At 34.0% G+C, this 27795-nt stretch overlaps 1 protein-coding gene across 2 annotated transcripts in view; it reads left to right on the forward strand.

Annotated features, from left to right (window-relative positions):
* GABRA2 (gamma-aminobutyric acid type A receptor subunit alpha2) overlaps nt 1-27795 on the forward strand; it is a 160755-nt gene that overhangs the window by 74484 nt on the left and 58476 nt on the right. For both annotated transcript variants that reach the window (XM_004458583.4, XM_071216647.1), the window contains 4 exons: nt 2320-2540; nt 4030-4112; nt 8658-8801; nt 9877-10029. In XM_004458583.4, the coding sequence (XP_004458640.1) occupies nt 2320-2540; nt 4030-4112; nt 8658-8801; nt 9877-10029 (601 nt within the window). The remainder of the gene's footprint in view (nt 1-2319; nt 2541-4029; nt 4113-8657; nt 8802-9876; nt 10030-27795) is intronic.

A 27795-nucleotide genomic window follows, 5' to 3' on the forward strand; every position in this document is an offset into this window, starting at 1 on the left:
TTTCTTCTGGGTGACAATTATAAGGTGTTTGTAATATTATTTATGGACTTTTATAGATCTGAAAATGAAATAAAATGAAACACAAATGAAAGCCATGGTCACTTTCTTGAAGATTTGTGCGCTAGGTGAGAGAAAGTAGAACTGCAATGTAGAATTGCAATATATGATCTTACAATAATGGAGAGTTTTCCAAGTTATAAAGATACAAGGAGAGTGGACATTGTGTTGTCCAGGTGTTCAGAGGACTGGGTGTGTAGTAATGAGTAGAATTCTCCCTCCAGTCCAGTGGGGACATGCTCTAATGGGGAAAAGCAAGAGTGAGAATTAAGCTGCCCTAGGCAGGGGTTCTTAACCAGGGGTCCATGAACTTGAAATGAAATTTTAAAAAGAACAAAACATTATTCTTGTGGGGAATAAGAATATGTGGAATATGTGAATATAAGAATATGTGTTGGCGTTGGTGTGATATATTTATTAAATAATACACAATGTAGTGTGGACTTAGTAAAAGGTCTCTGGTTTTTACCTGACTGGCAAAGGGGTCTATAGAACAAAAAAATTAAGAATCCCTGCCCTAGAGAGTAATGTGAGTGGGTAGGGGAAGGGAAAAAAAAGGCACAGTTCATGCTAGATAACTCAACAGGGCACACTGTGAATGCTTAAAAGCAAATAGTGTGCCCATGAACAATTTTTTAAAAGAGATATCTGAAACTTTCTGAATGTAAACCTTAAGATTCTCCTTTGTGGTGGGTCCTAGGAAATCATTGCATCAATATCTAATGAAATAGGCAATACATACCATAATATTACAGAAATGGAAAAATCAAATTTGAAGCTTCTAAAAAAGTCATAAAGTATATTCAGTTTGTCTAGAAAAGGAAATAGCATAGGTATTTGTGTTAGGCTGGGATTTGAGGGACTGCAGTTGGAAAGGATAAAAACTTACTGTACGGCAAAGACTCATCTCATAATACAGTTTTTTAAATCAAGTTCCATTTAGATGACATTAAATGGGAAAAAAAAAAAAAAGTAATGCCTGGACTGCAGAGACTGAGGGTGGAGTAGGTTATGGTTTTTGTTCCTCTGTAGGAACACAACCCAGAGCCCTTAAATTATTTCCTATTTAATAGCCATTACCTATTGTTGACACTTAGTATAATTATCCATTCAATATTTGAGGGTTCACCAAAAATCATTTACTTGATTCAGTCTTGTACAAATAATTTGATATTTTCTTATTTGGCCTTTTAAATCTATTCTTTTTTGCTAAACGTAAATGTAGTTTATTGAAATTGCAGTTGCCAAAGTATTTATTTGCAAATATGTAATGGCCATGGTTTTGTGCTGAAAGGAAAGTTTCTGAATTTCTAATTTTAGGTTGCAATTGAGCATTTTAATTATGTGTAACGTAAGTGTTAGCACAATAATATATTGACAAAAATATATTAACACCCAATAGATTGCCATTATTCATCACAATTTTGAACTATATATCTTATTTAAATTGAATATATTCTTTCATTTTAAGAGAGACAATCAAGACAGAGAATGAGAGAGGGAGGGAGAAAGGGCTTAGTTATGGTTTTGGGAAATCATAATAGTGGAATGGATAATTAACTGGTCTCTATTAATACTTTAAAGTACATTTTAACATTAGGTGCAAAATATCCATATTTTAAGTGTTCTAATAACTTGTCACAGTCCCCGTATTACAACTAATTAAAAAAAAAAACAACTACTGAAATCATTTCCAATACTCTCTTGCTAACAATGTGATATCTCACCATTATTTTTTAAGGATAGAAAAGAAATATTATATTCTACAGTTTCCTTGGCAACAGGAGATGATGACTCATACAGACCTGACAGTGTGCTTAATAGTTTCTTTTCCTTTCTTTCTTTTTTTTTTTTTTTTTGCCACCGGGAAGGCTGCCTGCTCATACTTTCTTGATCATATACTTAAAACAATCCACCCAGACCCTGACTACGCATATGCTCCCTCTTCAAGCAGTTGTAAACTAGTGTGCAGTAAAACAGTTTGACTGAAACCTTCCTTGTTCAACCAAACAAGGCCAGATAAAATAAATTTATTATTTTCTATTTATAAGAATATGTAGCTAATTGTGGAAATGCACATGCTTTAGCCTATTGAAAGTTGCAACATTTATTGATTAGCTACAATGATCCTCTGGTTCCAAAATGAATTCTTTCAATTTAGCTTTCTTTCTAACTGTTTAAATTTTAATTTTTGTTGGATTTTATAGGGCCTTGTATCAAAAATGTTCACTGTTTTCAAAGGCATGCTATTTTACATTTCAGGAATATACAATAGATGTCTTTTTCCGGCAAAAATGGAAAGATGAACGGTTAAAATTTAAAGGTCCTATGAACATCCTTCGACTTAACAATTTAATGGCTAGCAAAATCTGGACTCCAGATACCTTCTTTCATAATGGGAAAAAATCCGTAGCTCATAATATGACAATGCCAAATAAGTTGCTTCGAATTCAGGATGACGGAACTCTACTGTATACAATGAGGTATGGTTTTAGAATTATTTAGATATGTTAGGTATGTTTTAGGTTTAATATGTTTCATTTGAATACCAAGAAATTCACATATTAAACAATCAGCCAATCCACCAGTCAAGTATTAGCACAAGTTGACAATTTTCATAACAGTGTATTAAAGTACTCATGATATGTTTTATAAATGCTTGGATATTTTAAAAAGCTAAAGATAAAAGTTTCACTCTCATCTTAATGTGCTAAAACTTAAGAATCACATTACTTATTAAGTATTGCTTTTAGGCTATTTAATTTTCATTTTCAGGAAATGGATATCCTTCAGCAGTATATATAGATAGGCATGAGGTATTACCATTTCATATGAAAAGTTAAGTACTGAATTTCAATTGTGAACACTATTTAAGAAGGGACAATAATACAGTCCTATGCTGTTTTCTGATATTTAAAGAAAAAAGTCCTGAAGATACATTCTAGGTGGCCATTGCCTGAAATGGAAGAATTAGCTATTCTTTCTGCTTCCACTCGCTGAGCTTTTCAGTACATTCAGATGCAGTACACTTTGTTCATTTCTGGGGATCAAGGCAACGATTGAACATTTTGCATTAAAAAAATACAAGCACAGAACACACAGTTTTAGAAAATACTGCATGGAATTCTGTTTAAATACCCTCTTTGGAATATAGAAACTATAATTGAATTATTGGCCACATTTGCTTTACTCATAATGAGAAATTCTTCTGTCATTTCCATTTAGTTCCTATCTATCCACTTTGCCTTTGTGCTATGTACTCTGAGTACACAATACCATATGAAATGGAATAACTAATAACTTTATTAACAAATTTTCTGTGATTATTCTATAGTTTTCATACAGATATAGAAAAATATTTAAGCATTCATACCCTTTGTCCATAATTTAGCCAAATATCTAGTCTTCACAAGAGATTTCTAGGAGATTCATCTATATATATGTCTATTTCTTTATCTGTATTTATATTCATGTATTTATATACATTAAGTGACACATTCAGGTTTTAAATGTTTTTGAAGCTCCTCTGAGTCAATATTGAATTTTTATATCAGTTTTGCTATATGGTTGTTAAATGATGGAACAAATGGCTTTCTTTTCATGAAGAAGATTTTTTTTTTTACTTTTTTTCTTTTAAGATTTCAGATATTATTAATGAAGTCAATGAGAACTTAGCCTTTCAAAGATGTGTGTGTAACTTCTGTATTTCTTCACAAACCACTGAGTACAAATGGCTATGTAAAGTGTAATTTTGATAAATATTATTGTTACTTGGGCTCAGATTTTGGGTGTCAATATCTTCTGAAGGGTCACCTAACAGTAAAAGAATTTAAAGCATATTTAAGTCTTAAATAGCCTGATATAATATTATAAGGAAGGCCCTACCACATCATTAATTCTGTTGGCAACAATAACATGATTTATCTTCACCTGCCAGTTTACTAAAACAAAGAGTGGAATTTTGACTTTTAGGCTTACAGTTCAAGCTGAATGTCCCATGCACTTGGAGGATTTTCCAATGGATGCTCATTCATGCCCTCTGAAATTTGGCAGCTGTAAGTACAGGGAAAAAGGTACATATTTTGGGTCAATAATATCAAATATAGTCAGTAGCACTGCTTGATTGTATAGTCCCTTCTCATGTTATGAATTGCTTAATACTTGCCCAGTAAGATTCAGAAGTATAAGACATGCTGATTGGATTGCCCTCAAGGAAGTAATTTGCTAACTCTCTAAGGCATTTCTCAAACATCATTATATTTTAATCATGGTGTTGAAATCATCACTTACTTCAATGCTAATAAAGAACATCATATGATTTAGTGTACATGAAAAATTAACTCCTTAACTGTCAGGATTATGCCATTTATGTTCTTTTCCAAGTGTTAGCACATTAAAAATACATATTAAATGTTTCATTTTGTCAACTAAGAGTGAATTGTAAAGGACAAATTCAGTTGTTTATTTAAGTAGCTATTGCCTATTGCAAATGGTAAGCACAGAAACAATTATCTTTCTGCTTTCTAACTAACAGGATTTTTTTTAAATCTCCTAAAATAAACTTGAAGTAGATGATGCAACTAGATTGCTACAGGAAGGTCTCTTCTGTATTTCTAGAACATTTCGGAAAGGGCTTTCCTTTGGCCATTCTTTAGGTCATTGATTATACCTTGTATGCCAAACTGCAGCATTCTCACTCCTGGAATAATTGAAAAGAGGGAGAGTCAAATCATATCCGTAGGAATACAAAGCAGTCAGGGCAGGTTCAAGATAAATTTGTGGGCACAGCTAAGCAGCTGTCCTCTTGTTTGAGAGTGCTTCATTGCCTGACCTTTTTAGAAACTGTACTCTCCCTGACATCCCTGTCTTTGTCCATTCTGGGCATCTTTTGACTTTTTGTTCTCTGATGAATAGAAAGGCAGTCCTCTCACCTGATAAAAATATATATGACTGAATAGTGTGCTTTCTCGTCCCAGACAGTACCAAGAGAAAGTAAAGGGAGAAATGATGGCTAATAAGAATGCATACCCCCTATTTTGATGACCATTGTTTTGTGGAATGAGACGTTCAACCTTGTTTGTTCTGCACTTTCTTACAAAAGGTGGCAGCTCTCAATTTTCTTTGAGAATCTCCCCTTCGTTTAACCACAAAACCTTCTTTTATTGTCATGGAAACCATCACTTCAATTACTGGCATTGCTTCCAAAATTATTTGTTTGTCAATCATGTTATCCAATGTAAACATGGTGCTGAGAAAACCAGAGCAGATGCAGTGGAGAAAACTCATTTGCATTGTACAAGGGGGATTAAAGAGAAAACTGAAAAGCCTTGACACCAAATAAAAATTTTCTTCGGGATTCAGTAATAATGTAAAATGGAAAGATACTTTTTGGTGGACAAGCTATAGTCACTAACATCAAATATGTATGTTTCAATTCTGAAAATGAACTAAATGCACCTGAAAATATTTTAAATGAAAATTTAAAAATACCTTATATTACATTCACAGAGTAGTGAAATTTTGTATCCTTGAAAATTTAGCAGTTAAGGTGTTTCTGTATTCAGAAGCCATATGGGCAACACAATTTTTGTTGCTATGCATTCGTTGTTTAAGATATTATTTTTAATTTCATTTTTTGTTTATTTTACAATACAGAGAATAAATAATTTGTATATACTCCATTTGCTTCTAACTTTTCTTTGCCCATATAGTAGGTGCCTGATTGCTAAATCTTAATGTATAATATAGATGTAAGTCTGGAGTAGTAGAGTAGCAAGCCAAACCAAACTTTAAAAAGTTGGTACAACAAAGGTTAACAGAAACAGCTATGGCTTTTTCTTCTAGTCATTTATTCCTCTCTTTGTTAACACCACTTGCCCCTCAAAATCAACAAAAACAAGCAAAATATTGATGAAATTTCTGGAACTATATTACTCTCCTCAAATAAAATAAACATCTTTTGTCTATGGTTACAATTTTGAATTCATTTTTCTTCTTTTAATTCCTGTTGTCTCACACCTTTCCTTTACATTTCTCCTTGTTTTTTACCCTGACTTCAAACATCATGTGTGCAAGTCTAGCCATATTCTGTGCATTTACTCAAAATAAAATGTGCATCATCTTTTTTGTATAAAATTGGTAATTACAAATGATTTGGGAGTGTTTTTCTTGACTACCAGAGATTAATAATCAGTCAGCATGCACCTGATATTTCATGCAGCTTTCAGACATAAATATTTATTATTTAAGATAATTGAATATAATTAATAACAGCCTTATTGTGGGCTAGAATTTATAATAAAGAGTGTTGTAAAACAAACTACCTGCCTTTCTCTCCTTTTATACTTTATTAAGAAACATTACAGTGGCCTCCTGGTTTATAGGTATATTCGCGTACCCAGGGAGAGCTTCTAATCTGCGCTGAATAATTTCCTTCTACATCCTCTCTCACCAAACCCAAAATCTAAAAAACAGAATCCTGTCTAATAAAATACAGTAACTCGTTTTTAAAAAAAACATTGTGAAGGATCAGTCATTTTCTTTAATGTATTCTTGGGCTCCTTTCCAGTTTTCTATCTTCCATAACAGTAAATCACATAGTTAAAATGTTATAAGTTCATTCATTTATCCAGCAGGAATGAACTGAGCATGTTTGTGGTGTGTCAGGCACTGTACCAGTGTGCAGGATATATAGACATGAATCAGACAGTTGTCAGTTCCTGTCCTTCAGTATCTTACTAGATTGTTTCTTTAAAATGTTATCCCTTTTGTAGGATTTCACTTTCTCTTAGTCATATTTAAAGTTCAGATCAAAATTCAAAATTGGTGAAATTGTAATTATTTTTATAAAATTGACAATTTATTAAGTCATTTACAACTGTTGATTAATGTAAAGTCCTTCTATGTAAAGTGGCCCATGTGATGTATCTTTTTGGTTATCAAAGTCCACGCCACTTGAAATTAGACTGAAGAGAGAACCATGACATGTATTCATGGGGTAAATTTTGTCCAGTAACACAAAACAAGTCACTTGATGGTCTGTAAATTAGTTACTAGCTATTTGCATTCCCAATTTTACCCCTTATTTAATCCTCTCAACAGAATCATTAATGATTAACTAATGGCAAGTAAAAATTTCAGACCTTAAAATAACAAGTATTTATATTAGTAAATACATAAGTATTTACAATATGCCTTTGCTGTCATATATACATATATGATGACACATATATATAAAGAAATACATGCATATATACATGTTTTATAATTCTATTTAATTCCCCATAATATAATTTTCTTACAGATGTAGATGAATACATGCACAATGAAAACAGGCTTTCACTAATATTAACATTGAGCAGACAATCAGAAGACCAGACAGCATTGCAGTATGTTAGTAAAAGACCATGCAGCAAATAAGACACAAACTCATAAGCATTTGCTATATTGTTACTGATGCTTGAGTGGAAATTGATTTCCACTTGGGTCATTTTCAGTATCAGAACCACTTCAGTATAGTGGTGTTAAACTATAACACTTAGAGATGTCAGAAGCCTGGAGAGGTAGAAGCAGAAATACTGCCAGAAACAACTGCCCTTTCTCTCCCTCATTTGAGATGTGACTGTGAGGCTTCATTTTGCTCAAGAACCAGGAGTACCTAATATTTCGAAATAGTCCCATAGTAAAAATACATAACCGTTCTTTAATAGGTCAGTAGTGTAGCCAGAATTGCCTGACTTTTAAACTCTGGCATGACAGTGCCTAAACAGAGAGTTCAGCTCTATGCCTCACAGGACAGAGAGAAGCAAAGAAAATGGGGAAGACTAAAACAGGGTGCCTGCACTGCAGTTCTGGAACCATCTCAGTTCCATTAAAATCTGCATCCCTGACAAAATAAATCATAAATTTATGCCTGGTCTGTATGTTCGATCTCTGCCTGCCAATCTGTAACTTTACCAGAATGCTAGGAAAGTGTAGTCTAGTGAAATGAATTTTCAAGTGAACATGTGTTGAAAAGGGCTTGCAAATTTGAACTATATAGTATTCTGATGTATTTCACATGGTCCACAATAATTCACTGTCATTCTTTTAATGCAATGCACTGTATCATGAGAGCTAAATCATTTAATTCTTAACTAGGTAACTTTTACTTCCAGGAAAAAATATCATTTTGGATTATGACTGTTATTTAACGAGTGATTACTCTTTCTAAATAAATTGTTCAACTCGTCTTTGGGCATCCATTACCTGTTTACTACAGTGTCTTCATCTATTACTGTGGGACTAAGTGGGGGGTGTTTCAGCCATTTCAGAGCTTTCATTTTTTTAGTCTCTAAAGAGAGGTGTGCTCTTCACCTCTCACTGGTTGCAATGAAAATACTCTCATGCACATGATTTTTCTCCTGGTCTACTTCACACCCTTAATATTGAAGTTTAAAATTCTAAGGATACATTTTGTCCCTATAAATGTTTTCCATAAATATCGTTTTTTCTTTTTTTTAGTAAACAGTATTTATTTGAAATAAACAACTTTTGATATACCATTCTGTTGATGGTTCTTACTAAAGTGTTTACAAATATTTGTTTCTGATTTCATACAGATGCATATACAACTTCAGAAGTCACCTATATTTGGACTTACAATGCATCTGATTCAGTACAGGTTGCTCCTGATGGTTCCAGGTTAAATCAATATGATCTGCTGGGCCAATCAATTGGAAAGGAGACAATTAAATCTAGTACAGGTTAGTAAAATGGTCCAAAGAAAGTCCAGTTCCTAAGAAAATTAATGGTTCAAAGTCATTGGTAATGGTCCAGATTGCCTAAAACCTTCTGCCCTTGTATTTCAGGGACCAGTGGCATAGACTCTGCTTAGGAGCTCTTTAGAAATTCAAAATATCAGGTCCCAACTCTTACTGAATGAGGATCTTCATTTTAACAAGATTCCCAGAAGGTTCACATGTGCAACAAAGTTTGAAAAACACTGGCCTAAAATACACTACTTATTCAAGAAATGCATGTCTTCTCATACAAGTTAATTGTCACATTTCCCTCAAACAAATGCTACAATTTCCCTAGTTTCTAGTCTTTCTTCCCTATTCTGGATAATTTATGATTATGCAGCTCTTGATTTATAGATAATTACTACGGGCCTGTGTGGGAATGCAGATGCCCTCTCTAAGGGCCACCCTCATCTAAGAAAAAGCAGCTGTGTAGACTAATTATCATACATCTGGCAATAATTAAAACCCGAAAGCAGAAAGGGAGCTAGCTATGAGGATCAGATAGACCAGATGAAAGTGAATTAGAACAGACAGACAACAGTGAGAAATTCAGAATTAGTGATGGGATTAAAAGTGAAAAATGTAGGCCAGTCTTGGAGATGTGGTCAGAGATGAAGACTTTAAGGAGCCAGAAAGAACTGAGTTAGAACAATCAACACAGAGACTTGAGGGGAGTGCCAGCGGAATGAGGGACCTGAGCAAGTAAGATAATTCATGGGGCAAAGAGCACTTATTAATTCTCTACCCCCTTGGTCAACAAACATCACCCAGAGAGAAAAATGAATACCATACCATAACCGTGTCCATAAGCATGGGAAATGCCAAGCTAGGTTCTTGGTAATATTAAAATTTTCTTTTAAATAACCTTGCTATACTGATGAGACATTTAACGGTGATATACTTTCCATGTCCAAAATGTTATAAATTATTTTCTATTTTTATTAGAGACTGTTCTTTCTCTAATCCTTTCCATTTTCAAAAATGTTCAAACTCTTGACTATTACAGTTTTTTAAGCTTCTTAAATTTTTCTTTCAGGTGAATATACTGTAATGACAGCTCATTTCCACTTGAAAAGAAAAATTGGGTATTTTGTGATTCAGACATATCTGCCTTGCATCATGACTGTCATTCTCTCCCAAGTGTCATTCTGGCTTAACAGAGAATCTGTGCCTGCAAGAACTGTGTTTGGTGAGTGAATAATTATACACTTGGTTGTATAGAGCATTATGTTTCACAGCATACTTTCAAAACATTATTTCTCTTCATCCTCACATTATGCTTTGTGACATGTGGGGCAGACAGTATTGTTTCACCATGTAGATGAGGAAACCGAGGCTCCAAAATGGAAACTACAGAGTCAGCATCACACTGTTTATATGTCAGTGCCGTATTTCTTAGTCTTTACTGTTTTTTTGGGGAGGGTAGGTTTATTTTACTTTTGGTTTTAGGTAAAAAAAGATGATTTCAGTTGTTTATTGTAAGCTATATAAAGACCTCATTCACTTCCATTAGTATGTTTAATAACAAAGTTGTTTTTCTTGATTAAAAACATTCACATGACTTTGTTACTGACTTTTAGATAAATGAATTACGTTGAGCCCATTTTGTGACAAATAGATTACCTTTGAATGTTTGCTACACTCATTCATTTAGGACAGTTTTGTTGAAGACCTATTATGTCAGATAGCACACTTTACCATTGAGATGCAAACAAAAATAAAATACAGTCCTTGCACTCAACTAGCTCTATATAATAGAGGGCAGCAGAAGAACCAGACATAGAAACAGAGAAAAAAACATAAGATGAAGGCACTAAGATAGACATCCGTAGGTTATTAGAGACAAGCATAGTACTGATTCTTCCTAGCGCAATTAAGTAGGTGAGTTAATATTTGAGCTATGTTTTGAAGGATGAGAGTTTCCCAGACAGATGTGATGGGGCATGAAATCCAGCCAGGAAGAATAGATTGTGCAATGATATTGAGGGATGAAAGAACATGATATGGTCAGTGGTGGTGAAGTGTTTCAGTGTCAGTGGTATACAAATAGAAATACAGTTTTGAGGCCAAGATGAGAAGAGTGATTTAGACCATGGTGATACAAAATACCTTTATCTTATTGGTTATAGCAAAATGCCAAATTATTTTAGACCTCACAAATAAGCACTTAGAACAATGCTTACTATTTAATAAATGCTACACAATTTTCAGCTATTTTTCTTATTAATCGGATCCTATTTTTACTTGAAAAAGATCTGCTGCTTTGAGGATAAATCAGAAGATGAAAATACCAGAGCCAGGGAGACAAGTTAGGAGGCTACTGAAATAGTACTGGTAATTATAATGAGGTCATCCCAAAGTAAGGCAGTGGCAAAAGAGGAAAAAGGGAAAGGGTCAAAGGATTCTCAGGAGGTAGAATCAATAGATTTGGTAAGCACATGTAGCAACTAATGAAAAAATAATTTAGGAATATATTTAGGTTTTTGCTTGGGCATCCATATTGCCATTCACAAAACAAAGGGGAGAAAGAGAAAATATAGCAAACATTAATTAGTTTGAGTTCATTTTATAATCCTTGTGAAATCAAATTGATGTCTATTAGGCCAATAGAAATCAGTATACAGAATACAGATGAATAGTGGGTCTGTCAATAAATATGGGACTCATCAGCTTCCAGATCATATAGCATGTGGATTTATAACTTGTTCCCAGATAAATTTGGTGGGTGAATAAGAGAACAGAGGACAGAATTCTTAAATATAAAAACATTGCAGGATTTACACGAGAAAAAAGAACTATTTGGAATGATCAGAGAATTTAAAAAAGAACTAATTGGAATGATCAGAGAATTAGAAAGGAAACTAGGAGATAACAATGCCCTAAGAGAAAAAGAGGAGAATTGTAGAAAAACTAATACACATGTATGTCTGTGTGTATATGTTTATGGTTTGTTTGTGTATGTGTGTGAAACCCCTTTTAGATCTATGGTGTTAAAATAAATAGGTAATTCTAAAAGGGATTGAGTGAATTTGACTAGCAGGTGGTCAGGGACATTAATGAATTTAGTGACAACAGTTATAGTAGAGTTAAATCAGATTGGAATATAAATAAGTAGTGATAAAGGGAAGAAATTAGTATAGACTCACTTTGAAGAAGAGAAATTGAGGTATTTGGAGAAACAGGTGAGTCATAGTAGAAAAGCATCATATCATCATCACCACCATCATTATCATCATCATATCTGTGATGACTATTAACATGGAAAGTTGAACAATAACCAGGGTAACTCCTCTATGCTAAGTCAGGTGTTTAGGTGCATTGCACATTTTTCCCCTTCTTATTATAACCCATGAGATACAATAGTAAACCTCACTTTAAAGATGAGAAGACTGAGATGCTAAGATTTTAACTATCTTTTTCAAGTTCTTGAAGCAGAATGTGTCTCCAAAGATTAAGTTTCTGAACCCCATTAGCTTGGCTTCATGTTTCTCTTTTAAGTAGGCGGTGTCAAGAAAGAGAAAACAGATTGTTTCTGATGGACAGTTTCCTAAAGAAAATACTCAAAATGAGATCAGGTTAACCAGCAGCGGAAGGAATCCCGCTTCTCCAGCATTAAGATGGAAAGAGCTCAAGAGAGGTTTTGTCAGTGCTTCCTTGTTTCCAAACTTTCCCAGTACTATTTACTGAACACATACAAAAAATACGTATCATGAAGAAAGCCCTTTATTTCATCATTGGAGGAAAAAATTTTCATAGAGCCTACATCGCTAATTAGAAACATGACTTAAAATGTAAAAAAATCAAGAAATAATGAGTTAGCATTATAACCAAGTTATGTCCAACTAGTTTTGATGGGAAAGTTTTAGAAAGAATTAAGCAAACACCATTGCATTAGGTGTGAGAGAGGAGAGAAGGGGAGAATGGAGAAAAATTTTGCCTTTAAAATATATGCACTTATATAAAAATAAAAAAGATATTTCAAGCAAGAATTTCAATTAGCATATGTCTGCAAAATAAAGTTTAATTGAGGATTGTTAATATTTGCATGTTATTACAATGGTATCCATGTTTTCTTTATACTATTACATGTAGATGATCTATTTTTTTCCTATTTCATTACAGAACAATTAAAGTAGACTACTATATGGTACTGAAAACTTGATTATTTTCCAAGCATTTCTTATTCAATTCTTTGGGCTCACAGAATAGGCTGCCAATACTTTCATAACCCATAAGTGAATTGCACTGCAGAATATAATACTCAGAGGATATGATCCTTTAAGAACTGTACATTTAAGAAATAAAATACTGACATTTGAGTTAGCAGCTAAACTTAGGCCATATATTAGGCTTTAATAGAAAATTTCAGGAGAGTAATGGTTCTCAATTTCAGTTGATAGATAACATTTAATATAAAATATATGTGATATAATAATGCATTAATATCATCACTTGTTACTGCACTGACTAGTTCAAAAAAGGCTCCCTTTCCAAAGTTCTATGGCCTTTTGTAAATGTCTGTATTTTAGCACAATTTGTTTAGAAACAAGTTGTAAAATAAGAATAAATTTCTTAAAAATGAGTTTTAATTATTATAAATAAAACCAACAAAACCCAACAAAGGACATGCACACTCATGCATCCACAGAAGCCAGAATAATATTTATAGAAGTAGTTAAATGTCATTAAATGCTTCATTATACAATAGAGAAGTAATGATAAAATCTGAAAGACTGCAAAGTTTGTATCAGTAAGAGGAATTTATGTTGTGAGTACTAAAAGAACATGTAGAAGGAAAGGAAGAATATAAACAAATAGATGAGCACAATTACTCTAATTAGTCTGGAAATAATGAAAATAGCAGAGGAAAAAACATACACAGAAGAAACAATAAAAGAAAAAGTCATGAGCTGAAAGAAAAACATTGAGTTAGCACATCAAGGAATTTGGACTCAGAGGAATCTTCCCAGATAATTATTTGCAAATTTTGCCAAATTATTGAACCAAAATACATGCAAAATTTGATGTAGCCTAGACAACAAAAATTTTTCATTCACTTGACTTGGAAAATAAGGTTGCAGAATTTTTGGAATTTGAATTATTAAAAAAAAAGTTTTAGGGAAAATTACTTTGTAAGTAAAAAAGAGAAAAAGATGAATGGGACAGAATTTATATTCCAGAAAGAGCCCAATTTACACGTAAATATATGATAAGCAAGAAAAAAATAAAATAATGAAGGATCTATTAATAAAGTTTGTGAAGAAAATGAAATATTACATTAAGAAAAATAAAGGTTTTATACCATAAATCTCATAGAGAGATGTTAAAAGATACCAACAGAAGCCTTCACTTGTCCCAAGTTCAAAGGACTTGGATAAATATTTAACATTGAATCAAGAGAATGTGTTAATATCCAGGCTGCCATGTTTAGCCATAGAAATGTTTGTAAAGATTGGTGAGTAAGTGTTGCATATATCAAATTAAAACTCCAGATTATATTTGAAAGTATAAATTTTTGTTTGAATTACTTACATCTCAGATTTAAGGATCTAAAAATTCATATTTCATGTAAATTGTGTCTGATAATGAAAAGATTATTAGAATTATCTTTACAAATTAGTTCAGTGTAAAACCTGAACTAAATATATTTGTGAATGTGTGTGCACATACTAAATATAACTGAGTGTGAATGTGTTTGTATGTGTAGACATGCACATGCAAGTAAAACATAAACAAAAGCACTGTGAAGACATGCCCAGAATGGGACTTGAAAACTGCCCAGTCTCCTTTTTCTACACCCTCATTCCTCCAGTCACTTTTTACTGCTTCTTCCTGAAGGTGAATATTATCATCTCTGACTGAATCACTGCAGTTACCTAAGCAACGCTTCTACTCTCTTGAAATTTCTCTCTAAATTCACAGTCAGGTTTTTAACTTCTCTACGTGGTGAGAGATCATTAAATCATCTGCCCTCCCCGTACCCCAGAGGCTTTTTGTGATGATAATCCACCTAAGTAAAAAACACTTCAGTTACGAAATTAATATGCCCTGGGAGACTGATTTCTAACATCTCAACCTTTGAGGACTTTCTGAGCTGCATGCTGTGAATAGAATAAGAAAATAGAGTGAACAAGACAGTAGACAGAGGAGTTCAATTAGAATGTGCATCCCTTGGTATTAGATTTTGCTTCATTATATTGTTTATTCATCCTTTTATTGCTTTTATATATTGTATTTATTTTTTGCTTATGTGGAGCCAACTTGATGAATTTCAAAAATATTAATTCAAAGGGAATTCCCACATGCCTTTTAATGATAAAAGTCACCTTTGACTTCTGAATGTTTATGCCCAATTCATTCAACATCAACAAATACTTACTGAACACCAATTTTCTAGTATTCTTCTAGGTACATGGGCTATATCCTTGAACAAAAAACAAATGCAGTTCCTTTCATAATGAGGCAGCTGCTCTCTCTTGTCGATAATATAAGTAAGCTTGGAAAAACTGTTAACCTCATACCTTAGGTGTTATGCTTTCAAGGCTCCTGAGAGTGTACAGTGAATTTACAATACATGAAACTTGTTTTTTGATACATTAAGCTTATTTTGTGAAATTGTGGTTTCTGGGCCTTTCAGTTGCTTAACATTCTTTCTGAATATAAGTTATATAAATTCTTCTTTTATATGAATAAGAAATCATTATGAAGAATTTGCCAACTATTGTCTTTATATTTGAAACCAAATCATTTTTTGAAGTTGCAGATAAGTTTATATGAATACATCCTTATATTTTTGTCACTATATAATAGGAAATTTTCCCATTAAAAACTAAAATCAACAAACATCATTATATTGTGGGTGTTTGTCTGGTAAAAGAGTAAAGGAAATTCAAATGCTCAATACTGCATACAAAGTAAAGGCCATATGCAAGGGCATTGGCTGCTTGTCATATTTAACTTTGAAATAATTAAAACTCCAAAAGGGATATGCTTAAATTGCTCATTTTTCTCCTTAGTACCACAGATTCTCATGATTCAGTTTGTTGATACCAGAGAACCTAAAATATCATGGTTTAAATATACAATAGGTAATGTTTTTGAATGTGAAAAAAGTCTAGAAGTAGGTGGACCAAGGCTGGTATAGCAACATTATGGTATCAGGGAACAAGATATTTCTATCTTTCTATTTTTTTAATCAATTTTATTGAAACATATTAATAAAGCATAAATCCATCCAAAGTGTACAAACTGTGGTATTCAATATAATCACAAAGCTGTGCTTTCATCACTTCAATCATTTGTAGAGCATGTGCATTATTCCAATAATAATAATAATAAGCAAAGACCACACAAAAATCTCATAACCTCTCAGTCTCTCTGTGCTTGCCCTGCTGTTCATAGCTGCTATTCTGTTTCTGTCTCTCTCGTTTATTTGTGTGTATATTTTATATAAACAGTCTTATATGTACAATATCACACATATTTGTATTTTACATAAGTTTCGCTATTTTATACAGTACCATATTACATTTTTAGCTTTCCTTCTAGTAATATATATGACTTTAGAATTTCCTTTTCAATCGCTGTCATACCCATATAACAGCTCTGCTATTTACAAACACTATGATGTGCTTTCACCATTTATATTCATCTCTGAAGATTTAAAAACAATCTTTTTACCAAATCTGCATAGATCAACCCTCAGCTTTCCATTCTCTATCCTCATTCTGTTTTCTGGTGGCCTATTATATTAGTCAGCCAAAGGGGTACTGATGCAAAGTACTAGAAATCTGTTGGTCTTTATATAAGGTATTTATTTGGGGTAAAAGCTTACAGTTAAAAGGCCCTAACGATCCAACTCAAGGGACCCTTTGAGGACTTTCTCACCCAAGTCAGTTACATGTGTTGAAGTAAGATGGCAGGCTGGTGCCTCCTCCCTTCTTCCTCTTAAGGCTCTGTGGGCCTAGATTCTTCTGATCTCAGCTGTAGGCTGGCATAGGGTTTGTTTCTTTCTGGGCTTTCTCAGCTCAGCTGCTCTGTTCTCTTCAGCTGCAAATTATCAGGCAAATGACTCATCTCTCTTCCTTGGGCTTGAGGATCAAAGCTCTCTCCTCTGCCATGTCTATAGAGCTCTTTTTCTTCCTGTGCCAGCTTCTGTGTTTCTTCTTGAATGAGTGTTATTTTATATAGCCCACTAAGATGGCAGGGACATAAACTGAGTTGTACCCTACTGATGTGATTGAATCAAAGCCCTAATCTTAACATAATCTTATCCAGACATCTTGACTGAATCTAATATAATCAAACGGTATCATGCCCAGAGTAACAGAAGAGACAAACATAATCTCTTTCTGGAATTCATAGATCATCTCAAACTGCCACACCTATATTCTAATTAATAAATTCCTGAGTTTATACAGCATATTTAGTTCATAAGAGCACAATCATACAGTGTTTTTACTTTTGTGTCTCTGGCTTGGCTCACTCAGTATAATGTCCTCCGGTTCCTCCATGTTGTTATATTCTTCAAGACTTTATTTCTTCTTACAGTTGCATGTTATTCCATCATGTTTATACACCTCAATTTGCTTATCCATTCATCAGTTGATGGCACCTGGGTTGTGTCCAAATTTTGGCTATTGTTAATAACGCCACTATGAACATTGGTATGCAGATGTCTGTTCGTGTCACTGCTCTCAGTTCTCCTGGGTATTGGCTAGTAATGGTGTTGTTGGGTAACATGGCAAGGCCATATTCAACTTCCTTAGAAACTTCCAGACAGTCCTCCACAGGGGCTGTACCATCCTATATTCCCACCAATAGTGAGTAAGTGTTCCTATCACTCTGCTTCCTCTTCAGAACTTAGTTTTCAGACTTTTTAATAGTGGCCAGTATAACAGTTATGAAATGATGTCTCATAGTTTCCATTTGCATTTCCTTAATCTCTTAGTGATATTGGACATTTTTTCATGTGTTTTTTCACCATTTGTATTTCTTCTTTGGACAATTGTCTTTTCAAGTCTTTTGCCCATTTTTTATATCAGGTAGTTTGTCTTTATTATTGAATTGTATGATCTCTGTATGTAGTATGAATATTACATCCTTATCGGATATGTGATTTCCAAATATTTTCTCCCATTGAGTTAGCTGCTTTTTCACCCTTTTGCCGAAGTCCGTTAAGGTAAACAAGTGTTTAATTTTGAGGAGGTTCCGTTTATCTTTTTTTTTTCTTTTGTTGCTCGTGCTTTGGGTGTAAGGTTTAAGAAACTATAAAAGCTCTTAAAGATATTTTTCTATATTTTCTTCTAGGAGCTTTATGGTTGTCACTTTTATGTTTAGGTCCTTGGTCCATTTTTAGTTAGTTTTGTATAAGGTGTAAGATACGGTCCCTCTTTCTTTTGGATATAGGCTATCCAGTTCTCCTAGCTCCATTTGTTGAATAGGCTGTTGAGGTCCAGGGGGGAGGGCTTCACAGCCTTGTCAGAAATCACTTGAATATAGATGTGAGGGTCTATTTCTGAGTACTTGATTGGGCTCCATTGTTCAAGCTGTCTGTCTTTATGCCAGTACCATGCTGTTTGTAGCTAAGTAACATGCTCTGAAGTCAGGAAGTGAGAGTCCTCCAACTTCATTCTTCTTTTTAAAGACATTTTTGATTCTCCAGGACCCCTTACCTTTTCCAATAAATTTGATAATTGCCTTTTCCATGTCTGCAAAAAGCTGTTGTAATTTTTGTTGGGATTGCATTTAATCTGTAAATCATTTTGTGTAGAACTGACATCTTAACAATATTAGATCTTTCAATCTATTAACACAGAAGGTTCTTCCATTTATTTTAAGTCTTCATAAGTTTTTTTTTTCTTTTTAAAGAAGCTTTAGATTACATAAATGATGTATTCCATATATAGGAGATTCTCATGTACTCTATATACCTCACTCCCTCCCCCTCCCTCACTTTGCCCCATTTAACAACACCTTTCATTAGGGTGGTACATTTCTTACAATTGATGAACACATATTGAAGTATTGCTACTAGATATGGTTTACAGTGTCCATTATGGTTTACACTTTGTACCGCACAAGTTTATAGATTGTGACAAAATGTATAATGGTCTGTGTATCTGTTATTGCAAGGTCATGCATTTCAGTTTCTTTTAGCAATAGTTTATAGTTTTCTGAATACAGGTCCTTTATGTCCTTGGTTAAGTTTATTCTTAAATATTTGACTATTTTAGTCATTATTATAAATGATTTTTTTCTGATTTCCTCCTCAGATTGCACATTAATAGTGTACACAAATGCTGCTGATGTTTGAGTATTTATCTTGTATTCCACCACTTTGCTGGACTCACCAATTAGTTCTAGTGGCTTTGTTCTGGATTTTTCAGAATTTTCTAGATATAGGATCATATCATCAGTGAATAGAAAGTTTTACTTCCTTCTTTCCTGTTTGGGTGTCTTTTATTTCTGTATCTAGCCTAAGTGCTCTGACTAGAACTTCTATCACAATACTGAAAAACAGTGGTAACAGGAGGCATCCTTGTCTTGTTCCTGATCTCAGGATGAAAGCTTTCAGTCTTTCACCACTGAGTACAATGCTAGCTGTAGGTTTTTCACATATGCACTTTACCATATTGAGAAAGCTTCCTTCTGTTCCTATCTTTTGGAGTGTTTTTCTCAAGAATGGGTACTGTATTTTGTCAAATGCCTTTTCTACATCAATTGAGAAGATCATGTGATTTTTCTTCTTCAATTTGCCAATATGGTTTATTATATTAATTGATTTTCTTGTGTTGAACCACTCTTGCATACCTGGGATAACATCCATTTGATCATGGTGTAGAATTCTTTTAATGTGCTTTTGGATTCAGTTTGAAAGTATTTTGCTGAGGATTCTTTAAAAATATTGGACTGTAATTTTCTATATTTGGTCTATATTCATTAGAGATATTGGTCTGTAATTTTCTTTTTTCCAGGTATCTTTATCTGGTTTGGTGTTAGGATATTGTTGGCTTGATAGAATTAGTTTGGTAGCACTTTTTCTTGTTCAATTTTTTGAAAAACCTTGAGAAGATTGGTATTAGAGCATCTTTGAATGATTGATAGAATTCATCTGTAAAGCCATGTCATCATCATTGGGAGGTTTTGATGAGTATTTCAATTTCATTACTTTTGATTGGTTTGTTGAGGTCTTCTATTTCCTTTAGGGTTAGTGTAGGTACTTCAAGTGTTTCTAGGAATTTGTCCATTTGGTTTAAATCATCTAGTTTTTTTGGTATGCAGTTTTATATAGTGTCCTCTTATGATTTCTGTTATTTCTGTGGAATCAATGTTAATGTTTCCCCACTTATTCCTGATTTTATTTATTTTCATCTTCTCTCTTTTTTCTTTGTCAGTCTAGCTAAGTGTTTGTTGATTTTGTTGATCTTCTCAAAGAACTAACTTTTGTTTTGGTTGATTCTCTTATTTTTTGTTTCTTTGTTCTCGTTATCATTTATTTCTGCTCTGATCTTTACTATTTCTTTCCTTCTGCTTGCTTTGGGATTAGTTTGAAGTTCTTTTTATAGTTCCTTCAAGTGTGCACGTAGACCTTCCGTTTTAGCTCTTTCTTCTTTTTTTAAAGTAGCATTGAGGGCTGTTATATTGCTTCTCAGTTCTGCCTTTGTGGTGTCCCATAGGTTTTGTAAAGTTGTGTTCTCATTTTCATTCATCTCCAGATATTTGCTAAATTCTCTTGCAGTTTCTTCTTTGACACAGTGATTGCTTAAGAGCGTGTTATTTAATCTCCATATACTTATGACTTTTCCCCTTTTCATCCATTATTGATTTCTAGCTTCATTCTGTTTTGATCAGAGAAAGTGTTTAGTGTAATTTCAATATTTTTAAATTTTTTGAGGCCTGTCTTGTAACCCAATATATGGTCTGTCTTTGAGAAGGATTCGTGAGTGCTTGAAAGAATATATATCATGCTGTTTTGGGGTGCAATGCTCTATAGATGTCTGTTAGGTCTAGTTCCTTTATCATATTATTCAAGCTTTCTGCTTCTTTATTTTTCCTCTTTCCATATGTTCAATTCAATATTGAGAGTGGTCTATTGAAGTCTCCAATTATTATTATAGAGACTTCTATTTCTCCCTTCACTTTTGCCAATATGTGCCACATGTATCTTGGAGCACTCAGGTTAGGTGCATAAATACTTAGTACAGTTATTTTTTCTTGATGAATTGCCCCTTTTATTAATATATAATGACTTTCTTCATCCCTTATAATAGTTTTACATTTAAAATCTATTTTTTCTGATATTAGTATCTCTGCTCCAGCTCTTTTGGTTACTATTTGCATGGTATCTTTCTTCATCCCTTCACTTTTAACCTGATTGTGTTCTTATGTCTGAAGTGAGTCTCTTGTAGACAACACATAGAAAGCTCATATATTTTTTTAATGCATTCTATCAATCTATGCCTTTTGATTGGGGAGTTCAAGCCATTAAGAGCCATTAATATTCAATGTTATTACTGTAAAGGCATTACTTACTTAATCCATTTTGTCCTTTGTCTTTTTGTTGTCATATCATGCTATTGTCTGTCTTTTTACCCTTTAATTTATCCTAATAATAATCTTATTTTTACACTCTAGTCCAAGTCTCTTGTCCTTGTTCTTCCTTTCAGGCTGCAGCCCTCCCTTTAGTATCTCTTGTAATTCTGGTCTTTTGGTAGCATATTATATCAGTTTTTGTTTGTCTGTGAAGACTTTGACCTCACCCTTATTTTTGAAGGTCAGCTTTGCCAGATACAGAATTCTTGGTTGGCAGTTTTTCTCTTTCAGTACCTTAAATACATCATACCACTTTCTTCTTTTTCTCCTCCAAGGTTTCTGATGAGAGGTCCACCCTTAATCTTATCTAGGGTCTCTTGTATGTGATGTTTTGCTTTACTCTTGCTGTTTTCCAAATCCTCTTTATCTCTAGTAGTTGTCATTCTGAATAGTAGGTGTCTTGGAGTAGATCTGTTTGGGCTTATCTCTCTTCCGCATTTGTTGTTCAAAGCAGGTTCTGGTGGCTAAATTCACTGAAGAGAAACCCCCAACTCCTGCTCCCTTTACCCTTGTAACAGCTGGCAGTGAGTAAAATATCTCTTTCCCTCTGTCTGATGCAGTAAGCAAGGGGTTTTATCCCAGCTTAATATCTTGGGGTGGGGCTGGGAGCCCTTCCTGTCCACAACAGAGGTTAGGTAACTCACATTTATTGTTTTGAGTTCTTTTTCTCTCTGTCCCTTACCTTCCTGAGAGTTGTGTATCATTGTCCTGGTCTGTTGACTGCAAAGCAGGTCCCTTGGTCAGCTTTTGGCCCTTTCTGCATTTGTGTGTGTGTGTGTGTGAGAGAGAGAGAGAGAGAAAGAGAGAGAGAGAGAGAGAGAGAGAGAGAGAGAGCATTGAGTCCTGCCTGCCTACTCTGACACCAACTTTCTAGAACTCTTTCTATTTTGACTTCCTTACAGATAGTTTCGTTTCTTAGCTCAAAAAGGCTGTTGATGCACCTGGCATCACATTGATATTCTAGGCAACAGGAAAGAGTAAGTGAAGAAGGACTAAAGGGCTCTTCCAGCACTCTCTTTGCCAAATAATGTGATTTTCCATTAATCTCTCCCAACAATCTTTTTATATGTTATATTCATAACTTGATCTGTGCATCTGAAAAATTGCCATCCTGAATAATTTCAATTTCATAATATTAATCATAGAATTAATATTGACTTGATAGCTAGCAGTCTGTCCCCCAATAAGAAAAATTTTTATTTTTTATGAAGTTCATAGTGTTTAATGGCACATATTGAAGAGCCAAACTATCTTGATTCAAAGGTTGGCTCTGTTATTATCAAACTGGTTTCTTAACCTCTCTGTACCTTGGTTTAACCCCTCTGTAAAATTGGGATCATAGTAATATCTACTTCACAGTATAGTTTAGGAAATTAACACACACATGCACACACACACAGAAAGCACTTAATTCTGTGAACACAGTAAGTGATATATAAGTGGCTGCTATTATTACTATTAATGTATTTTCTAAAATTTAATTCCCTCCTTCATGTCAAAAATACTTAGAAGATGGTCAGGTCTTGTTTTAGTTTGAAAAACAATAATCACTTACCAAGATGGTCTAATTTAGGAGGTATAAACTCTGTAAACATTTAGGGTAGAGAGATCTGGGAGGAAATCCAGCTTCTTCTGTATCATGTCATCTGTATTTGGTTTAGTTGGAAGGGAATTTCCAGAAAATTTGAAATGCACAAGCATGTATGCTTTCAGCTTTGGTCAAGACTCCTTCAATTATAATGAAACAAAACCCAAGTTAAACTGACTTATACCATTTTGCTAACTTCATTCTCATTAATAATGAGCATGCATAAATATCCACCAGAAACTAAACCAGCAACTTCTGCTTAGATTTGTATGCCATCTCAAAGTCCCATAATTGAGTCTTATATGTGACACATGTGTCATGTGCTCATCCTTGATGCAATCAACCTGGCCAGACAAATACTTAACAGCTAGCAAGACTTGGGTCACAGACCTACTCCTAGAAACAGTGGGTATTTTCAAATCTATTCTGAAAGTGGAGATGAGGTAGTTCCTTAAAAGAAAGTAAAACTTGAGATTCTTATTAGGAGGAGGAAACTCTTCACCGATTCTCACTCTCTGTTGATTTTCTACCCATTTTCTATCTCCATTATCTTTTTTATGATAATCTTGATTTTTTCTTTCTTGGGACAATTGAAACAAGTAGGATGGAACCACCCTAGAATCCCACCACATCATCAACCCATGATTTTACACCCATGTACACTGACTAGCCATACTTTTGTATAACAGCAACTGTTCCACCTGTGCAGTAGAACACATATCTTCTCACCTGCTCAAAGACATCATTCCAGCAACTCTCCTCCCTCTCTCTAATACTTGTCTCTGTAATCTGTACTGGATCATCCCCAGCATCAATACAAATATATTATTATTTATCCAGTCCTCATAATAAATCCCCTGACTACTAACCATCCACTTACCGCATCATTTCTTTGCTCTCCTGCTAAGCAGATTTCTTTAAGAGTTTTAATATTCACTGGCTCCAATTTTTCTCCTCCTGTGATTTCTCAAATTCATCCTAATTAAGATATTATTTCCATCAGTCACCAAAACTGCTTCCACCAATGTCCCAATATTCCCCATATTTATTGCTAAATCCAATGATCAATTATCAGATAAATTTACTTAACCTATCAGCAACTTTTGACAGAGGAGATCCCTTCTGTTAAATGGGAAGAAGTTTTCTGGAAATAATTTCTGCTTTGGTTTCCATCATTTTCACACTTTCTTTTTTTAATTTACCAGACTTTTTTTTCTCTCCCCACCCCCCACCCCCACCCCAGTTGTCTGTTCTCTGTGTCCATTCACTGTGTGGCACCAGATAGCTGTGTATCTTTTAGTTGCGTCAGCTTGCTGCATCAACTCTCCGTGTGTGCAGCGCCACTCCTGGGCAGGCTGGACTTTCATGCTGGGCAGCTCTCCTTACAGGGTGCCCTCCTTGTGCATTGGGCTCCCCTATGCAGGGAACATCCCGGCATGGCACAACACACCTTGTGGGCATCAGAACTGTGCGTGGGCCAGCTCCACATGGGTCAAGAAGGCCCTGGGTTTGAACCCTGGACTTCCCATGTGATAGGCAGGTGCTCTATCCATTGAGCCAAGTCCACTTCCCATTTTTCACACTTTCTTGATTCACGTGTCACGTATTATTCATTGTTAGTCTCCTTGGCTGGTCCCTTCTTTTTTTCTGACCTCTTTAATGATGGAGTGCTTCAGGACTCAATATTTATTAATTTTCATATTATTTCATCTAGATCCTGTAATTTGGTGATCTCAGTCTTTATTCTGGTTTCCTATCATTTATATGTGAGAATAATCAAATGTACATCTTCCATCCAGAACTCTTTCCTAATTCAAGACACATACATTCAACTATCTTCCTTACATCTTTTCTTTTAGATGTCCAATAGATATCTCAAGTTCAACAAGCACAAAACTGAACTTCTAATCTTTCACTCTGCAATATCTACTCCATGTGCAGTCTTACTTTCTCAGTTGATCATCCATATAAAAAATCTTGGAGTATTCTTCCTCTGTTTCCTTTTTCATGTACTACAAATGCAATTTATTGAGAAATACTTTTAAAATATCCTAGTAGACTTTTAACTGTCTTTTACTTCAACCCTTTTGGAAGCCTGTTCTTGACAGAGCAACCAGATTGATATTTTAAAAATGGTAATTTTTAAAATTACATCAGATGTGACATCAAATCATGTCACATTTATAATTCAAACCATTCATGGAATCATCAGAATAAAGCCAGAGATCTTTCAGAAGTTGGTAAGTTTTTATGCAATATGAGCTCCCTTCTCCTGAATGCTCAACCACTGTTACCTTTTCTCTTCCTCACCCTTCTCTTCAGTCCACACTGGGCTCCTTTTCTCCCCATGACTTTGCCAGGCATAAGTCTACCAGATTTTGCTGTTTCTTCTGCCTAGACCTCTTTTTCCTCAGATCTCTTAAGGCTTTTCTCAGTTGTCGTCTTTTGAAAGAGGTCTGCATGACAAACTTACTTAAATTTGTGAACTCCTTCTCCAACCCTGAATCTTGTACTACCCCCTTTATTTTTTTTTATCATAGCTCTTAATCTCTTCCAACATTATATATAAAATATATATATTGTTTAATTGCTATCCCCCATGAAAGTTAAATTCTAGGAGTATAGATGCTATAAGAATGTTTGACACATCCTGGATCCTCAATAAATATTTTTATAGAATGAATTGGTACATTTGGGTAAGAAAAAGGAAATTCCCACTCCATCAATGAGAGGAAAAGTATATTTTATTCTGGATCACAGTATACTGTAAAACAAAATTTATTCAACTATAGACTCTTTCATTAAAATGGTTAGAACTTATGATCATGCAAGATCCATAGATTCTCTGCATATTAACAAAATGAGTTGGATAATTCCACTTTCCGTAACAGCAGAAAGCAGTAACTGTCCTAGAGTAATCTAAATAATAAGTCTGTCAAACTTTACTGTAAGATTTATTTCGAATGCATAAAGACTTGAATACATGTATAGAGACTTAATTCTGAATGAAAATTATCTGCAATGTATTCACATAACTATACGGGAAAGTATCTATTTGCAATAAAAAAGGAAAAGGAAGAGAGATGAAGAGGAATTTTCTTTTACAAATTTTGTGGTATAAAATTTTAGTTAAGTACTGATGTAGGCATATGACAATAGTTAAGTAAATAGAAAATTATTTTAGATAGATCTATAGGTATCTAGATAGAGAGCTAGATAAATAAGTAGGTAATAAATTCATAAATAAATACACATTCTTGAATTCAACAGGAATTAGGTTGGCAACACCAAATGCCTATAAACTGAAAGTGAGAGCACAGGAAAACAAAGAAGGCTGAATGGTATTGGGCCAATCAATAACCAAATATTAGTATATATTCTAAAACTAAATATTGAATATCTGATTATTATATGCTCATATTGTTAGCAATCTTTCTGCTTCCTTAATTATCAATATACCTTTTCCAATTTACTCTCTACCTTTCTACTTCCCCTCCCTCATTCTCACCTTCCCTTTATTCCTCTTTCCCTCATCATTGTCTAATTCTCTATTATTGCCAATTAAAATTCACTACTACTGTGGGGCAGTCCTCCTTCCTCCCCAACATGTTCAATATGTTATTTAATATTAGGAATATCTTGTTTACAGTGGAATTAGTGAGTGAAAAAAATATTTCTTCATTTTGTTCTGGAAAACCGTACAGAAAATGGGCTCTATGAACCTGTTGTTTGAAACACAGCCAGGTATTTTACATGACAAGAAAATTGGTAGAGAAATAATAGAAAGCAGCCATTTCTGTTTTTGAGATACCAGTTTCCTATTGGGTAGAAAGTCCCTTAGTAATGAGGTTACTGTAGTTTAATAAAGAGGTTATTATGATCTGAAGCAATGAATACAGAGCTAAGTTTTCCTTTAGCAATAAAACAACTAACACTAGTAAGCACTATGTGGTAGAAAGAGTCTTGTGCCAGAAATGAATAGTTTTTTGAAGTCCTAACTCCTCTTCTAGTTCAAACAAGTTGTGTAAATTCTCTAAGCTCTTGTTTACTCCACTATAAATGGATATAAAAATTATGCAACCTACCTCATAGAAATGCTATTAAGAGCCATGAAACAATACATGTAAAGGGTTTCTTAAATCGTATTTTAAAGCAAATCTATATTTTTACACTTTTATCTGTTCAACAAACAGCAAGTTTGTTTGCCAAGAACTGAGGATAATGTAATATGTTCTAGAAACCCAAGTGTTTCTGTGTATATATGAATGTATGTGTTTATGTCTGTGTTTCTTTTTTGATTCATATTCTTTTGGTTTGAGCTCAGAATCTGAGTTCTACAAAGTGTCAGCTATTTCCCATATTCATATACAAACCCATTCCTACATTTACTTTATCTGACTAGCTCCTATAGAGCTTAGAGTTACGTAGGACATGAAGGAATATATGTATGCGTTATGTGTGTATTTCTATATATGTATATGTTAATTAGTTTCTATTGTTTAGAAAAGGAATGAATAAAAATTTTAAAAAACTTGGCAAAACAGGGGCTCATATTCCTAAGCAACCCTAAGCTGGAATTCACTAGCAGCAGTTCCCTTTAGACATAGAATCTACAGTTCGTCATGTCGCTACCGTTCACTGTTGCCCACTTAACCCATTTTATTATCTGTGTACACCCTGTGCACATGTGAATTTGAAACCTATGGGTCAGGGCGTGCAGAGATAGGAAAGGGCATGCCATGAGAACTGCAATACAAATACATGCAAAGAAAA

Source organism: Dasypus novemcinctus, chromosome 1 (genome assembly GCF_030445035.2).
Source record: "Dasypus novemcinctus isolate mDasNov1 chromosome 1, mDasNov1.1.hap2, whole genome shotgun sequence".
NCBI classification, from domain to species: Eukaryota; Metazoa; Chordata; class Mammalia; order Cingulata; family Dasypodidae; genus Dasypus; species Dasypus novemcinctus.